We start from the raw sequence: 20504 nt of genomic DNA, 5'->3' as shown, positions 1-20504 counted from the left end.
GATTTTTTTTAAATATTTTTTTGAAGGTTGCGTACAGCGTGTGGAGCGACCACACTTATATTTTCTTTAGTAATTCATCTGAGGGAAACTTAAATGCAGCTCATTTAGATTTGGCCGTTATTCACAGTGGAACCGGTACAATCCGTTTAGGGACGCTGGTCGACCTCCACAAGCTTCTTTTACACAGAGATCCCACAGAAGTCAGATAAATCCGTCATTTATCCACCTTTGCCTTTTAGACAGAACCTATTCAAGTGGGTTGTTTGTTTGTGCAATGACAGTCATGGAAAAAATGATTGGACCATCCTTGTTTATTCAGTTTGTTGATCCATTTTAATGCCTGGTACAACTAAAGGTACATTTGTTTGGACAAATACAACGATGCTAACAAATATAGCTCATAAGGGTTAAATATATGAGCTGATATCTAGCAACTTCCATGGTTTTCTTGGAAATAACCAAAATCACTTAAGTTCTTCCAGGAATAGCATTGTACTGCCAAAAAATGTAACTCTTATGAGCATTTTTTGTTTGTCATGGTTATATTTGTCCAAACAAAGGTACCTTTAGTTATATCAGGCATTGAAATGAACAAGAAACTGAAGAAACAAGGGTCGTCTAATCATTTTTTTCCATGACTGTATGTGCACAGTCAGGGGTCGCGCAACCCTGCAATTGGGTAATTAGTTGTCCGGCGATGTCAGTGCCAGCGTATGGTTGATGCATGACATATTTTGTCAGACAGCGACTATTGCTTTCAACAGTGCGCCGTCCCACCCACCTCTGATGCTACCTGCGAAAGTGGAATGTGGACGGTATGACAGAAGCTCTGCTTTTTTTCCATTACAGTCGTCTCTCGTTTATCGCTGTTAATTGGTTCCAGACCCGACCCTGATAAGTGAGTTTCTGTGAAGTAGGATTCAATGTTCATACATGGAATATTTTCATTGTTAGAGCACATAAAGCCTATTTATTAAATTCTAAATACGGTTTTAAACATTATTAGAACCCTCTACAAATGAAATATCACCCCTATAGTCACCTTACACTCTATTCTTTGTTTACACCACAATGCGCAGGCTACATGATCACTGCAGCGACATAAGAAACGGCCTGCGCTAGGATAGCAAGCTACTGAGCTAACTGGTTAGCCTCTCCAATTTACTTAAGCTTAAGAAAGCTTTTTTCAAACAGAGTGGGGAAGGAAGACAAAGTCAGAAGCCAAAAACTTACCACTTTCACACGGAATGGGAAAACTTGTTTTCACTCTATCCTGTCAAACATACCATGGCTGACTCCATGCAGCCGTGTAACTTTCAAATAACATGAGCTATGTTGTACTGAGCAGCCAGGACAGAGACGTATCACGCCACTTCTGTCATTACGTGATGCGTCTCAACATGTGTTTGTTTTGCTGTTTTTTTTTTAAGTACGTTTCCAGGTTTATTATCACACTCTTTCTCTTTGCCATCGCTGGTACACTTCTGTGGGGGTGTCGCACTAAATAAATAAAAAAAAACACACTCTTGTGTAGTTCATCACATACTTCAGTGTAAGAGTTTTTGGATGCATAGTCGTATTTTCCACGACCTTACGGCTGTTAAGGGTTGACTTTTGAGGTCCCACTATAAATATATTTCCCCTAATGAACGGCAACAGCTGCTCCAACACAACACAAACCAGAGAAGGTGTTGTGGTGCTTTTTGATTGACCAGCATGTGAGTGACATCACAAGCAAGTAAGTAAGCACTTTGCTAAATTGCTATTGGGACATCATTACACTTAAGGGGCCTCCCTCCGTCCCTCATTGTGTGGGAGTGAGGGGCCTGACTTTCCTTAGAGGTCTGACTCCTCGCCCCTCCTCATTAACGTTCACACACACCCTGGTCAAGAGTGGGGCTCAAAGTAACTTTGGAGAACCTGAGGTTTTCAAGAAACGACGTTTATCTCCATCTGGGGAGCTGATCCAGTTATGTAAGTGATCATTTGCATCCTTCACACTGCCCCAAACTAAGGAAAAGAAGCAGACAGAAGGTCCATGTTTTAGTGCGAGGTAGCAAGAGAGCGATATATAGAGCGTCCCAGGTGAGGTACAATCTTACACCTTGCGTGTGTGTGTGTAGCCCAAGCATTATTGCAGTGGTCATTAGGACTGATATCTGTGCGCTAATGTGGAGCAGATGTTGAGAAGAAGGGGATCGTTTGAAAAGGGCAAATGTAAATAAACAGTGTGCCGGCCCCGCCTCTTCTCTCCCCGGACCCCCTCTGAAGTGGCTGAAAGAAAACAGTTCATCAATCTCCATCAACCCAGCCTTAATATTGTCATTTTAGTGGTCTCGTTTGTATGGCCCCATTAATGTTTGCGAGAAAATCACACAGAATATATTGCGTGAATCAGGAAAAATCAAAAACGTTTATTTATAATCATCTCACAATGGATTGGGAAAATCTGAATCAGAATATTTTGACTTTTCCCTGTTTTAATTAAAAAAAAAAATAGACTGATAAGTACTGATGCTGCAATTAAGTCATGATGCAGAAAGACCAATTGGGCTTGTAACATGACTATACTGTTATACAACCTCTAGGAGGCGTATTTGCATTCTATCAATTGATTGCTATTACATGCTGTGATATCCATCCATCCATTTCTATGCCGCTTGTTGTCGTTAGGGACACGGGTAAACTGAGGCCTGTCCGGGGGATGGTTCACACCCATAGACAATTTAGAGTCTCCAATTGGAATGTGGGAGGCATACCTGCAGAAAACCCACGTACGCACGGGGAGAACATGCAAACTTCACACAGAGAGGTGTTCCAACAGAGATGCCAACCCGGATCTCCTGACTATGCCAACATGCTAACACTAATCGGTTAGGCCATAGATGGACCAAATCAATATGAAGCAAACACCTACAGTGAGTGGTTTGGTCCACAACATATCAGAAAAGAGACAAAAATGCTCACCACTGTTTTCCAAAGTCAAAGCCGATATGTGTGAATATCTTGATTTGGCTAAAACACACAGATGATAGGACTGCTTTCATGGATGACTAAAAAAAATAAAAAATATTCACATTTAAGAGGCTTAAATCAGAGGATATTTACATATTTAAATCAAAAATCGATTACCAAAATAGTTGTTTATTAATTGGGTAAATGATTAACACATTAGTTGTTGCAGCTCTAGAAAAATACACATTCTAAGGTGGCAAGAACATCCTGAGTCATTGTCGTGCAAGACGTCACAAGAGCGGACATTCAATCTCGGGAGATTTCAGCCTTGCAAACATGTAAAGCGTTAAATCCTCAAGTGTTTTTTTTTTTTTCTTTTTCTTTGGCTTTGTATTTAAAATAGAAAATAAACAGGATTTAAATGTTTTTCATTCACGTGCAACGTAAAAGGCTCCTGCTGCGAAAATGTAATTTATGACAGTACGAGCCCAATAAGTAACTTCTATCGGCCCTTACAGTGCAGCCCATCTGCTTTGGCCTTATTAGTGAGTGCTTTTTGTCACTCCAGGAGAATAATAATGGGGGAATATAAATTCTGCAAAACAGTTTGTGAGTTCCAGTCCTTCCATGGTTGAAAATATACATAACCTACTTGATTTCAGTTTGATGTGATTTACTTTGCAAGTCAATTTCAGATTCTTGTGTACATTTTTATGTTGTGATGTAGGTCTTATATTTTAATTACGCAATCAATTACATTTGATTTGATGAATCCTGCAAAAACTCGAAAAAGGGTATCGGATATTGCAAGAAGTGGAAAAATGTGATGACGACCATAGAACAGGAAATGAACCCCATTGTGACCTCCATTGTGTGGCTGCTCAGTACAACAGTACAACAACGTATAATTCATGGAGAAGTATTTGAATCTTTAAGAGATCTTCAGGACATTTTGTACCATACATTTTTTTAAAGCTAAATCTTGGCTGTGTTGATTGAATTTATGTGAAATTTGCCAGAGGACATTCATTTTTAAAACATTTATAAATTCTTTAAATTAGCTTTAAATGACAAAGCTACTGAAAAACCAATCTTCATTCCTTGTGACAGAAAATGTCCCATTGAAAGCCAACGTAAATGACGTTTTTCATTCCAAATTTATCTTCACGTAAACTAGTGCAATCCTTTATAGTAACATTTCAATATGAACTTCTGGCTTTCAATTTTGAATTTTTATATTTGTCCACCAGATGGCGTTAATTTTTCCCCATTCAAAGCATGCTGCAAAATTGCATGTGAGCTTTGGGACTGAAACGTCTGTCACAACTGATGTTTGGAATGGCACATGTGCAGAAAAAAAAAAAAATACAAAGCCAAAGTATAGATCTTTTTTTAAAAAAACTGGGTTAAAATCACCAAATCTAATCACCAAAATATAATGAATATGGATATTGCAGGCCGCACGCTGGCCGAGTGGTTAGCATGTTGGCCTCACAGTCAGGAGATTGGGAAGATGTGGGTTTGAATCTCCGGGTTCGAATCTCCGCTTGGGCGTCTCTGTGTGGAGTTTGCATGTTCTCCTCGTGCGTGGGTTTTCTCTGGGTACTCCGGTTTCCTCCCACATTCCAAAAACATTCACTGGCGACTTTAAATTGTCCATAGGTATGAATGTGAGTTTGTTTGAATGTGGGTGTTGTTTGTCTATATGTGCCCTGCGATTGGCTGGCAACCAGTACAGAGTGTACCCCGCCTCTCGCCCAAAGTCAGCTGGGATAGGTTCTAGCCACCGCGACCCTATTGAGGAGAAAGCGGCATAGAAGATGGACTGATTTCAGGCAGAAGCCGTCTTCAGTGGGAGGGGACTCATATTTTCTAGAAGTTTTTGTGAAGCTGACATTTTTGATCATTATAGGGTTAAATGTACAAGTGGATTTTAGGGACCTCTTTTGTGTTCAGTCCAGTCATTACAGTATATAATGAGACTTGCCACTGCACTCGCATCAAAGTTAAAGGTGCAGTGCGCTATTAACGTGTTAACTTCTTTTTACACTTGCATAGCAGCTGCTAATCCTTACTTGAATGAAGGCACATATTCTCGGCTTCCAAAATTGATACCTCAGGGTATTGGCATTGTCCTCTATTGCAGTGTGCGCGCTACTCCTCCTTCGGGGCAGGGCAGAGACGCCCCAGTGTGGGTGCCAGTGAACCCCTTACACGGCCACTGAACACAGTCCCGTTAGCAGTGCACGGGTCAGGGGTCCTCGGCCCACTCCGCTGTCAGAACAGACCGGCCAACGAGCAGCAACACGCAGGCTGAAACTCTTAAAATGTTTGCAGAAAAAGGTAATAATCCTCACATTGCTAAACAGCAGCTTCTATTACCGCCCACTGCAACTGAATCCCTCAGTTTTCACAACCTCAACCCCCCTTGGTTGGCCTCCTCATAGTTCATCACTCTTCGTTAATGTTTTTCACCCCCTTCTTCTTCATAGAAATGTTTTATTTATGTAGGGGGAGGTCACTTAAAACATCTCACTGCTGAAAATTACACGTGTAATCTCTCCCAGAGGAGCTCTCGGGAGAAATAAGAAAAACAGTCGGTGAAGTGCGCGAGGAAAAAAATAAAGTGCTAAATCACTCCCCGCCACCTTATCTGAGGTGGCTTTACAGTGTGTCGGAGACCCTTTTATAACCCCCACTTAACATGGCTGCGTGCTACCTTGACATGTTTGTTTTTTTTCTACCCCTTCTCCTTTCTAAATGTGTGTGTGTGTTTAACAGGGGTAATTTATTGATATTAAGAGTGGGATTATTTTAAATGAACACCCACACACAGCACACACTTAAAATATTGTCCTTAATCCACCTTAAAGAAAGAAACATTGAATTGTTGAAGTGGTATTTATGCATTTTCTCACTTGACTCTTCATCTTGTTACACTTGGACCTGAGGGTGAGCAAACAACAGGTTCTCGTCCACCTTGATGTCGCATACAGCACAAGTGTCCACAGGTGTTTTTGACCTAAATCACCTTATAATTGTCTGATTGTCCGTCACTGTCGTAACACTCCAGTTTAGCTCCTTTTTATAGGCCGAGGAACCCTTTTTGGTTACATAAATATGAGGCAAAATGGTCTCGGGAGCGTCACTAAAGCAGTAGAACCATGTCATTTCCACATTTAGAAAGACCATCATAATATTGAACTTTTGAATTCAAATACAGTGAAATAAAATTGTATCATACTGACACATCATTACTATAAATAGTCAACATGTAAAAAAAAAAAAAGTTGCAAAAGGTATAAATAAAGTCTATGTACTACAGTGCACTGTAAAGAGTTAATAATCACATGACATTGGCATGTTTTGTCATTTTTAAATATGTATTTCATTTTTAAAAAATGCTTATTACTGCTTAGTACCGCATATTTTTGTGATTAAGTCAATATTCTTTTAAAGCTGCACACAAGTATTTTAAAAGCTAATAAGAATAAAATAATGAGGTTACATGGGGCCACACTGAGCGCTCATTGTTCCACTTTTAGTTGTTAAATGATTTTGTATTCATATTTTGCTGCACAAAGGACTGTTTTCCCCTTTTAACTGAAGCAATTGCATCGAGGAATGGTTATTTTTTGTTGGTAAACTGGAAATATATTTGAATCAATAAAAAGTACCATTAATTCAAAAACAAACGTTTGAATACTATCTTCAGCCTCCCCTTTTCTTGTCTCTCTCGATTCCTCTTACTTCTTCTGCGTGCTTCGGGGATTATTTTAACCCCCCCCCCTCACTGGGGAAGACTTTAGAGCGCCTACTTGGTATTCTCACTTTGTCGCGAGGCTAACAATGAATACACATTATTCACTAATAATACTATTACTGCTAATAATAAAAATAATAATAATTGAAATTATAATTATTATTTTTATTATTAATGTAGCATCAGAATCCCTTCTTAATATGTCACTTGTGTTTGTCTGATGAATGTACTCGGCTGTAAACACAATACATGAAAAACCCCATTTGACATATAAATGCCTCCCTCCCTCCTTCTGCTTCTCATGGATGATTTGCACCTCAGAAAAGGGCGTGAAAAGAAGATAACCCCCCCTGCGGATCACTATTTGTCGTCGGAAAACAACAGCAGCAGCTTTTCTTGTTTCAAGTAATAATAATAATAATAAATACGCACAACAAAAAAGAAAGACGGTGGCGTTCATGGGGGACTTGACACATGGAGCAGTTCAACCCCGAGGGGAACCAGCAGTAGAACACACACACACACACGCGCGCGCGCACATACACACACATAATTATGCTATTTAGCCGAATGATATGTGCCAGTCTGTGCAGTCACATGACCACAACAGAGGGGGGATTATTATAATAAAAAAGCAAAAGGGAAAAATAAAGTGCATAATAATCATACTAATAATCATAATAACAATAATACGCAAAGTAAAACTCACAAAGGCAATAAAACGAACGAATATTATCATTTCAACTACGTTTACTCTCAAGGCCTCGTTGTCAAGGCTTTGTGGCCTGCACATTTTTAAGAGTATTTGTAATCAAAAGTAAAGATGTTATTATTTTTTTGTATAAAGCAAATGTCTTTGTAAATTACGAAGACACTTCTGTTCATCATTTGAGATTTTTTTCTTGTTCACCAGAGTGTGATGTTGTATTATGTTGTAATGCTGTATAGTCAAAGCGCTGTCATTATTCATCTGATATTAATAAATGTAATAATCACTCTCCATGTGCCCCCCCCCCTCTCTTTTTGCAGCACCACCAGAACCACTTTCTCCCCCACCCCCCGCCCCCCCCACACACTTTTTGTGTGAAATTAGGCGCAAGTGTGACACCTACCTGCGGAAGTTGGAAGAGTTTGCACGACAACCACATGGCGTGACAACCACCCTCTTCCCTTGTGCACGTGTGTGTGTCTGTCTGTGTGTGTGTGTGTGTGTGTGTGTGTGTGTATACATCCAACGCGCCATTAAAACAGACACCATGAATATGGGGTGGGGGCTGCTGCTGAATGCATGGTCGAATCTCTTATTTTAACAGCTTTTACCACGCCTTCCTTGCGTGGAGAAGAAGAAATAGTAATGAGGTCTAAATTTGGCATAAAATGGAGCTCATTACTGCAGTTCATCTGATTGCTGTGCGTAAAACACGGCAGGTAATTGGCTTAAATGGCTGCGCCTTGCTGCTGGTGCTATTTGAATTATTATTACGTCCTATTTTTTGGGTGCCCCCGTGCGCACTTTTCCTTCATCACTCTGTAAATGTTGGATTTCTTCCCCCCATCCTCACCATGCATGCACAATTACTAATTTTCCTGCTCTCCCCCCACTCCCACCCCACCAAAAAAATAACTGCTGCACAAATATAATTATATTCTCCATAATTTACTTCAAAGATAGTGTGTCGTCCATTTTTCTTTCTTAAATACAAAAATGCTACATTAAATATACATGTTAGTCTTTTAATACAAATCACTTCCGGCGGCTGCAGCCATTATAAGACCATCATCCTTGTTACACCATTTGAGAAACTCAACATTTCCATTAGGGTGTGATAATGTTCAGTAATGTTTTGCAACCTTCCCAAAAAAAGAAATAAATTAAAATAGTCCACAGTTGGAGTTGTTAAATGTTTGACATACCTTTCTTCAGTTCGTAAGGGGAGTCTTTACAAAGATCTACCCTCACTTTGTCCCTCACCAAAGCCTCTGCTCTATTTAATACAGTCTGGTTTAATCCATTGAAGTGCGCCGTGCTGGGGGAGCCTGTGGTGACCGGGCTGCCGTGGAGGTGTCCAAAAGTGCCCCCGTGATAGTTCGTGTAGCCCGGATAGAAGGGCGACGTGTAGTACAGAGGCCGGGAAAGGACGCCGCACTGCGGAGAGGACCGCGGAGGAGACACCGCAGCGGGGCCCATGACGGCGGAGCAAGGCTGCTGCTGCTCCCCGCCTCCTCCTCGCTGTGCCTCGCCACTGCTGCTTCTACACCGGTCCGAGGAGGTGGCGATCTCCGCTAAGGACCACAGTTTGGGTTTGGGCGCAGAAGGCGGCGAGTGGATGACGGAGGTGGGGGCGTGCAGGCTCAAGTCCGACGGCTTGTCCTGGGGTCCGCGGCTCCCCACCACTACCACGACCCCCGCCGCCGAGGGGGACGACGTGGTGGCCTTACCGGCAGAATCCAATAACAACTCGGATGTGGTAGTCCGCTCCTCCTGGTCTTTGGACTCCGAGTCGCTCAGGAGGGGGTCCACGTCCTTGCCGTGTATGGTGTCCTCTTTGAACCTGTCACAGTCCACCGGGTGCAGCATTTTGGCATCTGGACATACGGAGAAAGAGCAGATGCAATATTGAAACGATTGCACTTTATTACTTGAAATAATTCAGATTTATTAATAAAATTTGTCTTTATTTTTTGCAGCCTTTTCCACCCTCCATTGAAGATAGAGTGCCAAACACTTTGCACCAGCAGCATTTTCATGCAAGTTGAAGGTGATTATTATTTCAAGCGATTGTCCCATGATAAATAATACACCACCATTAAGCAGCAATCAATTTTGCACCCTGAGTGGAAACGACTGGGATGAAAAATTGATGACCCTCCTCCACCAACCTGCTTCAGTATCTGATGAATCTTGAGTCTTGTCTTGTTTGTTATTATTACTATGAGGAGGCTCATCATCGTCATTCTTCTCCAGGTCGATGTTCTCGTCCTCCTCCTCGTCCTCGCTGCGGTTCCGGGGCGTCCACGTCATCTTGTTCTCCTTCTTGAGTCTCCTGCGGGCGTTGGCGAACCAGGTAGACACCTGGGTGAGGGTCATCTTCGTGATGATGGCGAGCATGATCTTCTCGCCCTTGGTGGGGTACGGGTTCTTGCGGTGCTCGTTGAGCCAGGCCTTCAGGGTGGCCGTGGCGTCCCGGGTGGCGTTCTTGCGGTAGGCCGGGTCACCGTACGGGTAGGTGCCCAGGGGCGCTGCGTAAGGGTGGTAGCCTATGGAGCCTGCCATGCCTGTCGTGTGGTCATAGGGGGAACTCTGTGTGCCGTAAGACATTGGAGTTAAAATCATGATAATATTGGTGCATTCGTTTGGAATTAGTTTGATGCATCTTATTTTTCATTTTCATATATTTTTTTCAATTTAAAGGTTGAAATATGCAGCTGGCATTATGCCCTGCGGGCCTTTCTCTAACTAACACGGCGTGTCAGCCTATTCTGCAGGGATCATGCAGCCTTTGTAGTAAAGCATAAGCAGGCCCGCATGCATGCCAAGCTTTGCAAATGCAAAAAAATAGAAAGAAAAAGCAACGAAAAATAGAATAGAATAATCATTTTAGTGCGAAGCTGCAGAGGGAATTATTTAAGACAATTATTATAGCAAAAAAATATATAATAAATAATAACGAACTTAACACAACTTTCCCCCAGCTTCGTTTTAGGCCCTAATAACAGACCGATGATTTTGTAGTGTAAAAGTGTTTGGTAGTGTACTCACCACGTACGAGGTGAAGGTGGCCGCAGCAGCCGCCGCCGCGTCCGCGCCGTACGGTAAGTGGTGCGAGTTGTACCCTGGCGAGCCTCCGCTGAAGGCGGCGGCGGCGGCTGCTGCTGCAGCTGCGGACGCGGCAGCAGCGGCGGTGTTAGCGGCGGCGGCGGTGGTGGCGGATCCGGCATAGGGCGCGAACGCGGACCCGGAGGAGGACCTGCCGAGCTCCTCGGTCCTGGGTCCCGATATGACGCTGGTGCCGTAGGCTGCGGGACACGAGTAGAGGGCCAGGGAGGCTGACGGCTGGTACAAGTAGCCCTGAGGATACGCCATAGCTGCTGCAGCTCACTTTGCCCCCTCCACTTTTCCTTTTTCTTACTTTTTTAGGACCTCAGGGGCGCATAGAGACAGCTGTGTGTGTGAGGACCTTCTGGCCCCTTTCCCCCACCTCCCTTTTCTTGCTCCTTACGGTAAAAAACAGCCAAAAAAGAACTCTTTCTTCTTATCAGTCCACTTTGTTGCTTTCCTTCTATGAAAGTTGCTCGTCCACTCTCATGACTATTTTTTGGTGAGCATGCAGTCAGACTACAGGGGAGGGGGGGCTCTGCCTGCATGGGAAAATGTCCTCAATGCCAAGATGCTAAGTTGGAAATTGAGGAGCCTACCCCGCTGCACAGCATGCTCCTCCTCCTCTCGGGGTGAAGTCACTGCAAAGTGGAGGAGCACTCACTCAAAGCTCTCTCTCTCTCCCTCGCTCTCTTTCTCACCCCCCTCCACGCATGTCTCGCGTTAACTAACATTCTTCTTTTCTCTTTTATATATTTAATTATCTTCACTTCCTATTGTCCCTGTGTAACAACTGTCGTCAGCCTCATTTTGGACCGGGATCTACACGCAAATAACTTTTTTTCCTATTCTGCTATCGTTATTATTAGTTGACACTTAATGTGACTTGATATGGATGTCTGCCTGCAATATGGATAGCAAGGATTTATTTTCCTGTAACATTTCTTTTGTGTGTCTGTGAGTGTGTATTTGTGTGAATTTGGTGCGTGTCATTTGGACATTGAACATATGCAGTGTTTGTAACATCTTATTTGCTTTGCTTGCATGTGTAAAATGAAAATGCGCGTTTTTTTGGGTGTGAATTTTCCAAGTATCGTGCATTGCATTTAAAAATGCACGGTATTTGTAACAGTCTACGACTCATCTTTACGTTTAACAATATTTATATATGTGTAGCCTATTTTTAAAGCCTGGTTAAATTTCACATTTCACATTTTCTCCCCCCTCCATCACCAAACTCGTGCAAAATATTCTATTTTAAAAACATTAACATTTTGTATCTGGTTCCACTGTGCATTTGACTCTGCAGTCAGTCGAGTTCAAGTCTCACTTAAGCCGAAAGGGATCGCTGTAGGCGCTGCTAAAGCTTTGGAAAGGGGAAAAAACTCCACTGAGCGAGAGAGAGAGGAGGGGGAAAAAAAAGACTGATGACGCTGGAAGAGTGGGAGCAGCCTTAAAAAAAAAGAAAAAAAAGCAGATAGGAGGAGGAGGAGGAGGGCTGGATAAACAAAGCGAGCCCACGGTACCGCCTCCTAATAACCAGATGACAGCGGTACCATCGTGATGATGATACCGATGAGACCCAGTCCACTTAGACCGCTCATCCCTGGAACTTCTTCTTCTTTTCATTTTCCAAGCAAAAACAATTGCATCCAGATCACACGCATTCAGAACCACTTAAATGATGGGAGTTCTTGATGGTGTCGTCGTTATGGCAACCGCATCCATCTCTGACAAGCACACAGGTGAGTATATATATTTTTATTATCATAAATAGTTGAGCAGCTTTTAGCTGTATTGTTTATTTCATATAAGTCGCTTTAAAAAGCCTAAAGGGAGCTTTGGTGTAATCTAAATTGGATATACAGAATTATTATGACTATTATTATGGCTATAATGACATCATTGCCATGTTAATTGCAACGGCATTTTCTTTTTTCTTCCCCTCCAGCCCTCTTTTCTCAAGCCTAAAAAAATATTTCCAGTATTCATGGGATTTTTTTTTTTTTACACCATTCTAAATCTGTGTCCTAAACCGATTAGTTGACACCAATTTTTCTTTGATGTATTAGCTGAGGGCTTTTGCCACTTGGAAGCCAATTGAAATTCAAAACAGTTTTCACTCCCCCGTAAAAAAAAAAAAAAAAATGCTTTAAGGAGGGGGATCCAATATTGCAGAAATAATGGATGCCATTTATTTTTGACCTTGCATGCTTTATTTTAGATTTTTTGACTTTGCATTCTTATTGTAATTATTTTTTATAGTTGATTTTGTTTTCCCCCCTCCTAATTTAAATGCATGTTGTCAGTTGATTAAGCATGTGAGCTAGATTAAATTCCAGTGTAATATACTGGAGGTGAATAATAATAAAAATACCAAAATGCAAAGTGTATTTTTTAAAATTAATGCTGTAATTTTTGTATTTTTTTTATTTATTTTTGTATTAATCTTTTCTTTTTTTATTGCATTCAGATCCAAGCTGAGGAAATCACCCTGCACGCGTTAATAAGCACAATTTAACAATATTAAATATGTATGACTATCCCAATGTCCTAATTCATGTGATTTAAAATGCCTTCAATCAATAAAGCCTGCATACCCCTCTCATACACTGTATACGTCTCACTTTTGATGCAGTGTTATTTTCTAATCTCCTTTTCTTTTATTGACCCAAATGATGATGATGATGATGATGAAGATGTATGGCGGGAGAGCCTAGTGCATTGAGCTGCTGGTACCGCCCCCTCATCATGGTCCCAGGCTGAATGGCAGGCTGCTGGATGCACTAAGTGATGAAATGATGACCCCATTATGAGAAGCGCTTCCAAAAATGAGGGGTATCGGCTAAAGATTGCGGCCTCTCTGTTTCAGCGCCTCGCTGCCACCGCCATCCTCCTGCTCACGCTGCTGCACAAATCATGATTGATTTGCTTGAGATGGATCACAGGAAGCACCTATTGATTTTTTTTTCCTCACAAAAAAAATAAATAATACTTTACAGTTACCCAGACTTACTCAATATCCACTTTTTCCAAACAAGTGATAAAAGAGATAATTCTCCTTGCTTCATGACATGACAAATAACCTGTAATATTATTTCAGCGAGGAGTCAATGGGCTGCCTGACTAAATGAATATTGATTGCTTATAATGACGCCAGAGTGTGGATATGAGCTCTCAGGAACCCTGCTGCAGTCAGCGTCCATGCATGATGCCTCACACACTGCTCATCCCAGTGTCGAAGAACGCAATTTTTCCCTTTACAAATAATCAGTTCCAGAGTCAAACTGCTGCTATCAGAAAACCTTTAACTACTCCGACATACTTGGTTGTCATAAAGGTGTAAAAATGAGCTAATAGTCACTGTATAATAGTACTAAATAGGATAACTCAACCTTTGATGACACGTGAGGAAACGTGAGTTTGGTTTCATGCTTATGTTTTTAAATTTTTTTTTTTATGTTTTCAACAGTCATAAGTGTAATAACAAGTTGACCTAACTGAATGAAACCAAATTCAAAATGTTGGCAAAGGTGTGCGTGGGAAGGCGTTGAACATTGTCCACTTTGTGCGTTTTGCTTTTTAACATCAACGGCCATGTAAGGAAGTGTAAATAGAAGTTAACCGCTGTCTAATGTTAAATAAACCTGCATTTACAGTTACATAACCTTGGCAGAAGCACAGTTTATGCTAAAAATGTGGAGAATGGTTTGCCAAGGAGAGATAACGATCCTCCCCCCCACATTTGAACTCATACAAGTGTTAACCTCCGTATAATAGGACTAAAATAACGTAGTACTCACCCTTTGATGTGTGACAGACATGTAACATACTGTGCAAATAAGTGAGGGGAGGTGAAGGCGAGCAGACTTAATGCGGTACTTTTAACATTCTTAACGCTCGTACAAGTGTAAGGGAGTTAACCGCTTTTTTTAAGATTCAATGTTGATTGGAGCTCCATTTGTAATACACTTGGCGAAAGCGTAGCATACGCCAAAGGTGGGGAGTGGTTGGCTGAAGGCGAGTTGAGTTCCTGTTTTTGTTTTTAACATTTTGAACCGTCACACAAGTCTAAAAATAACTTAACCGCTGTATAATAATACTAAATAAAACTAAAAAATACAATTAGTCACCTGTTGGTGAAAGCATTGTGTATAGGAAAGTGCGAATGTGGGGATTGTTGAAGGCAAATCAATTTCCTTCTTTGAGGATTTTAACATTAACTGTCATGCGCGTGTAGAAATAAGTAAAATAATTGATAAACAGTTTGTTTGCTAACCCTTTGCAGGAGTGTAGCGTGCACTTGAAGTACGGAGAGTGGATTGTGACTTCATGCTATGTGTTAACATTCTTAACTCTCATACAAGTGTAAAAAAAAAAGTACAATGATGTTTAACTTTTAGAGCTTTAACAATTAATCGATAGCTAATCGATTACCCAATTAATCAACAACTATTTTGGTGTTCGTTTAATCGTTTTTTAATTAAAATATGTAAATATCCTCTGATTTCAACCTCTTAAAAGTGAATATTTTTAAATTTCCTTGGGCATCCATGAAAACAGATCTACTTATCTTTGTGTTTTAGCCAAAACGAGATATACACACATATCAGCTTTGGCTTTGGAAAACCGTGTTTGGCATTTTTGCCACTTTTCTGATATGTTGCGGACCTAGCCACTAACTGTAGGTGTTTGCTGCATATTAATTTGGTCCGTCTATGCACTGACCGATTACTCCATTAATTGAAACGACTAGCTTCAGATTAATCGCCAAAGAAAATGAACGTGTTTGTATTTTTGTTTACATTTATTGTTTTACTGAAGCTAACCTTTAGGTTTTTTATTTCACATTTTAACTGAAAGCGGCAACCTGGTGTTTGTGCACTTATTTGCACTATCAGTTCAAATCTTTCATTTCTGAATAAAGAGGTGGGAATTAAAAATGTGTTTTAAAAAAAAATCCTATTCATCGATTAATCGACCGATTAATCTGTCGTTAAAATAAGCCTTAGTAGCAGCCCTATTATCTTTGACGATGAGGGAGGGTAAGTGAATGTGCCTCATCACATAGACACTAACAAGAGCTGAATTTGCACTCCATGTGCTGCTGTTCTATTATTGTTGACTTTTGCCATATTGTACTGAACCGCCGGACAGATGTGTACATCACTCTCTGATGTCCATCCATCCATCCATTTTCTATACCGCTTCTTCCTCATTAGGGTCGCAGGGGCATGCTGGAGCCTATCCCAGCTGACTTTGGCCGACAGGCGGGGTACACCCTGGACTGGTTCTCTCTGATGTTGTATTTCTATTTCCTGTTCTATGGTTATCATCACCTAAGTGACATGTTTTTCCTGTCACGTGGGTGCTCTGTGAGCGTAAGACTTGCTGATGTTTTTGTGCGACGTTCGATGAATATTTTTCCCCAACTGCAACTTGTGGGAAATTCAGTAAGGTTAGCACTGTGCTTTGCCTTGACTTCTATGCAGCATGTTGTCATTCGTTGCTTGCTTAACCACTTGCAGGCCTGGACTACCTCACCGTCCATGTGGTAGTCATCTAAATCTCTCTGAACATTTGTGAAGCATGCAGGTAAAAGCAATACAAGGTACAAATCAAAAACGACTACCGGGGATGCTAAAAACCTCCGCCCCGCAGATTTTTTTTATTTTTTTTTAATCCAAATGGAATAACAGGAGCGAGTGTCGGAAAGGCCTGCCGGCTCTGTTGCTGGCATGCATATGTATGTGGCGCATAATAGGAGTTGACGAGGTTGGTGATAGATCACAGCCCAGGTAATGTAAACACATTAATCCCTCAGGGTTCACGGAGGGCTCCGCTCCTTCTCACTCTTCCTCACTGTGTTCGTCATCATCATCCTCCCCTAAATGTGTTATTGGAGCACAAACCCGAAGCAGCCTTAATCTGTCAACATGGCCTTTAATTGGAATAAAACGTGATTGTGCCACATGCCATGAGAAGGAAGTTCACGCAAGAAGCGATCCCACAAGAGCACCTAATTAAAAGTAGCTTTTAATAGGCTTGTAATGCAGACACTGATCTCTTGTTGCCTTTAAGAAGAGGGCGGACATGCGAGGCTTGCTTGTAAACGATACGCTGACATCACAGCCGCCTGACACGACACCTCATGCTCAAGTCACCAAAACCCTTCACCCTTTAGCTGTGGTGCCTCTCTTCTGTTTTTTGACCTTTTTGGACTTGACTCCTTTCCTAGTGGCCATTTTTGCAACACAAGTCCAATCGTACACCGGTGTGGAGTGATATTAAGGGCAAGAGTCCTCAATTACAAGTTATAAAGAGGTCTAGTTGGGGAAAATGTGTTACTACAATGCTCTGGAGTTATGTTTTAACAGTTTAATACCAAAATTTAACCCTGGAGACCCAGACATGCTAAAGTATGTCACTATAAAAATGCAAAAATGGTCCAGAGTACGTCTATTTAGGACCTTGGGTCTACAGGTTTTACAGTGGAACCTCTAACGTTGAACACATTTGTTTCAGGTTGCCAACTGACTGTTTGTTTGACTTTTGAAGCAGTTTTCTCCATAGGAAACAAAGTCAATAGAAACTATTTGTTCCTGTGGCACAATGTCACCCTTTGTAAGCGTAAAACTAAGTTAATGTCAATTTCAAATGCTCTGTATTAACTTCAGCTTGACACGAGTGAATATTAGATTCTCAAGCGTCACACAAGTGGAAAAAGAAGTAAATGGGAAAACAAACTAGCAACTTGCACAGAGAAATCCCGCAAAATTGACGCATTAGAGCCACAACAGTAGATCCTGCAGGTATTCATATGCACGTGTCATTCACACAGAACCCAGCAACACAGGGCATACAGATAATTAGATATATGATGTCGTATAAAATAGTATATATAATTCAGTGACAATTACTTTACACACAAGAGAAGTGAGTGTTGAACTTCACATGCTCCGATCCTGGCATTTGTGAGATCCTTACGCGCAGGTACTGTACCGCATTTTATACAGTGGAATGTGTTTACGTTGACGGCCCTCGGATGTCGACATAAGCGGTTGTTAACATAACCCATCCATCCATTTTGTGTACCACTTGTGCTCACGAGGGTCGCAGGTATGCCGCAGCCTATGCTCGCTGTTTTCAGGTGAAAGGTGGGGTATAGTAGCTCTTCGCACTCACATTGACACCTATGGACAATTAAGACTTTCCAGTTAACCTAGCATGCATATTTTTAGAATGTGGGAAGAAGCCGGAGTACCCGGCGAGAATCTCATGACAGTGAGGCAAGCATGCTCACCACTAGGCCACCTTGCGGCCTTATCAACATGACCAAAACCGAAAATGGCTTACTTGTGACTTTTTTCCGGGGTTAATACTGCCATGCTCTTATTTTGAAGCTTACTTTGCACTGAACGGGAACTCACTGTGTGCATTCTTTTTCTCTTAACCCTTTAGGCGCCAGAGTTGTTTTGTTTTTTTTGTCAATATATTTGTCTCCAGGATACCAGCTCATCAAAATGTCGGATCCACTTGTGATACTCTTCCTCATCTCTCAAGCCAAACCCAGCCATCATCATCGTCACTTACAGCGATATCTTGAACACCACTCCTGCCTCAATCGCTATTATATACAGCAATTATTACATAGATGAAGTATGTGTCTATTTATTATGCCTGTGAATATGATCATTTATCCGGGTCATTGTACAAGGTATTCTCAGGTGTCATCTATCTATAAGCAGTGCATTTTTTGCCGAGGACTCTCCCATGGATACTACCTGGTATGGCGCTATTCCCACGTTTTTTTGGGGTTTTTTTACATTTCCGCTATCCCCCTCACCATTAGCAGTGTTTTGACAACCCGCCACGTCCCCTCCTGCCACCCCAAACATGGTCAAGCAGAGCATCGGCGAAAGCATATGCTGCTTGTGGACTGTGACGGGCGGACTCGCTGCCACAAGTACACAGTAGTTGAAAGTCTATGAACTCCTACTCTTTGCGTAAAACCACGCCCACAAATATGTTGCTCAAATTAACGTTACAGATGTCCGCCATCTCCTGGTGTAAAGTATTAACTACATGAGGCACCGTATTTGCTGAGATGGCTTGTTAAATTCAGCAATGTTGCTTGTCGCAATTTTGAGACTTTGGCGCTTAAAAGGTTAACATCCCTTATTGAAGCTGCTCTTTTGGGAATAAAAGTTGTAAAAAAAAAAAAAAAAGACAAAGCAAAACACATCTCTTGTGGTCTTTGTTTAGAGGCATATTTTTCCCTTCAATGATGCTTGATTTCCCATTGGAACGACGCCACTGTAGTTTGTTTTTTCCACTGTAATCCAATGAGAAGCAGGCGTAGGTGTAGTAGTTCTAAGATGCATACCACTGCAGCATTGTTGTCATCTTTGTTTTTGCCAGGACACACTTTGATGGCCTATCCTCTTACCTTTTTTCACTCCCAGCAGCCATGTTTCATAAACATCCCCATGCAGCATTGGAAATTTAGATGACCCCCCCTTTTGCATTCCGCACGTGCCCGTTCTCATCCTCCTCGGCCTCCCGCTGCTGACGTATCGAGTTTCCTTTCCCATGCCGCTAATACTCTAAAACATCAGCAGTCTTCTATTGGATGTGTCATGTATCATCTGTGGCAACAACAATGCCAACATTTACTTTTTCTCTCGCAAGTACTCGTCTGCTTTGTATTTTGCATGCAAAGCGCTTGCGTGCACAAAATAGCAGAGGGAGGCCAGGTGTTCCATTTTGGAATTGTCTCCATGATAGATTGTTATTAGCATTGAGTAGGGAGTGTTCTATAGTCGACTTTTAGAACATTGCACAAGGGGGAATAAACCAAGCCGGTTTAATTGTCTTTGTAGTTAACTGATAATCTCACCGGGACGCATTCCAAATGCTGCATTTTCATTTATAAAGATTGCATTGTGTCAATTGTATTTCTCTTGGGCTAAGTGCAAGTGTAGTTGAGTATCTTAAAAGTAGTGTGGACACGGTACAGTGTGTTGAAAGGGGCGTTCAAACCATTTCCACTGAGGGCCGCATACAAACAAATGGAAGGGCTTGGGGCCACATTTTAATGTGTTAAATTAAACATGGATCAAGATATGTTCAGCAGTGGAGTGCATTTGAACAAAAACAAGCCTACATCTCAGGTTTGTGTTGTAGCTGACAAATGGAACGTTTGTGTCTTATTATTATTCTTGACTATTAATTATTCCGACAATTAATTTGCCTTTCTACTTGAAACCTTCTTCTTGCGAGCATGTGTATCCTGGTGGAAAAAACCTGCTGCAGTCGTCCAAATAACAGGAAATATGGCAGACATCATGACTGGAAATATAATATGCAGCAGGCCACACTTTGTAACACCTCTGCCCAAATAGTGTTTCCCTGCCTGTACGTTTTGCCACCAAAATATCCAAAACACCACATAATACCAGACGATAAGGCGTTGTATCACCTCCCCTTGAAGTCATTGGCCTATGTAAGTATTGGCAGCATCTTCAAAGGGGCCTGAGCTGAAGAAAGAAAAAAAGTTCTGTCTGTGTCAATTTGCATCATCAAATAGACATCTGTTTGGCCGTTTAGCATGTATGCACCTATGCAAAGACAGAGAAACTATTACATCAAACCATTTCTTAGTGTCTATCAACGAGTCATGTTGTCAGCTGACCGCACACAGGCTTGCTTACAAAGTCAGACGGTGCAGGCGTAGGATGTGTAGAGAACGTTTTAGTCAATTAAGCTCAGGGGTCCCCATGCATTGGACACTGGGCAGAAAATGAATTGCAGTTGAATTGTATTGGGGTGTTAGTTCTTAAAAAATACATATTTGAGAAATATTAATTGTATTAAATGTATTTATTATAGGGCTGTCCAATGATTACAAATTTTAATCAAATTACAGTTTTCAAATTAATCATGATTAATCTCCATTTGCAACTGTGT

The 20504-nt window shown here is 41.5% G+C and overlaps 1 protein-coding gene and 1 long non-coding RNA gene across 2 annotated transcripts; one reads left to right on the top strand and one right to left on the bottom strand.

Moving 5' to 3' along the window:
* Positions 1-8438: 8438 nt before the first annotated feature.
* On the bottom strand, positions 8439-11165 carry irx5a (iroquois homeobox 5a). Its single transcript, XM_054771408.1, has 3 exons — positions 10479-11165; positions 9599-10019; positions 8439-9304 (listed from the first exon to the last, which is right to left on the bottom strand). Exons 1-3 carry the CDS (start codon positions 10800-10802, stop codon positions 8616-8618), a joined length of 1434 nt encoding a protein of 477 aa, XP_054627383.1. The 5' UTR covers positions 10803-11165; the 3' UTR covers positions 8439-8615.
* Positions 11073-13143, top strand: LOC129178820 (uncharacterized). Its single transcript, XR_008569852.1, has 2 exons — positions 11073-12280; positions 13009-13143. It is a non-coding gene; the product is annotated as an uncharacterized LOC129178820 (long non-coding RNA).
* Positions 13144-20504: the final 7361 nt, after the last annotated feature.

Source organism: Dunckerocampus dactyliophorus, chromosome 3 (assembly GCF_027744805.1).
Source record: "Dunckerocampus dactyliophorus isolate RoL2022-P2 chromosome 3, RoL_Ddac_1.1, whole genome shotgun sequence".
Classification (NCBI taxonomy): Eukaryota; Metazoa; Chordata; class Actinopteri; order Syngnathiformes; family Syngnathidae; genus Dunckerocampus; species Dunckerocampus dactyliophorus.
This window is presented reverse-complemented; position numbering and strand designations above follow the sequence as displayed.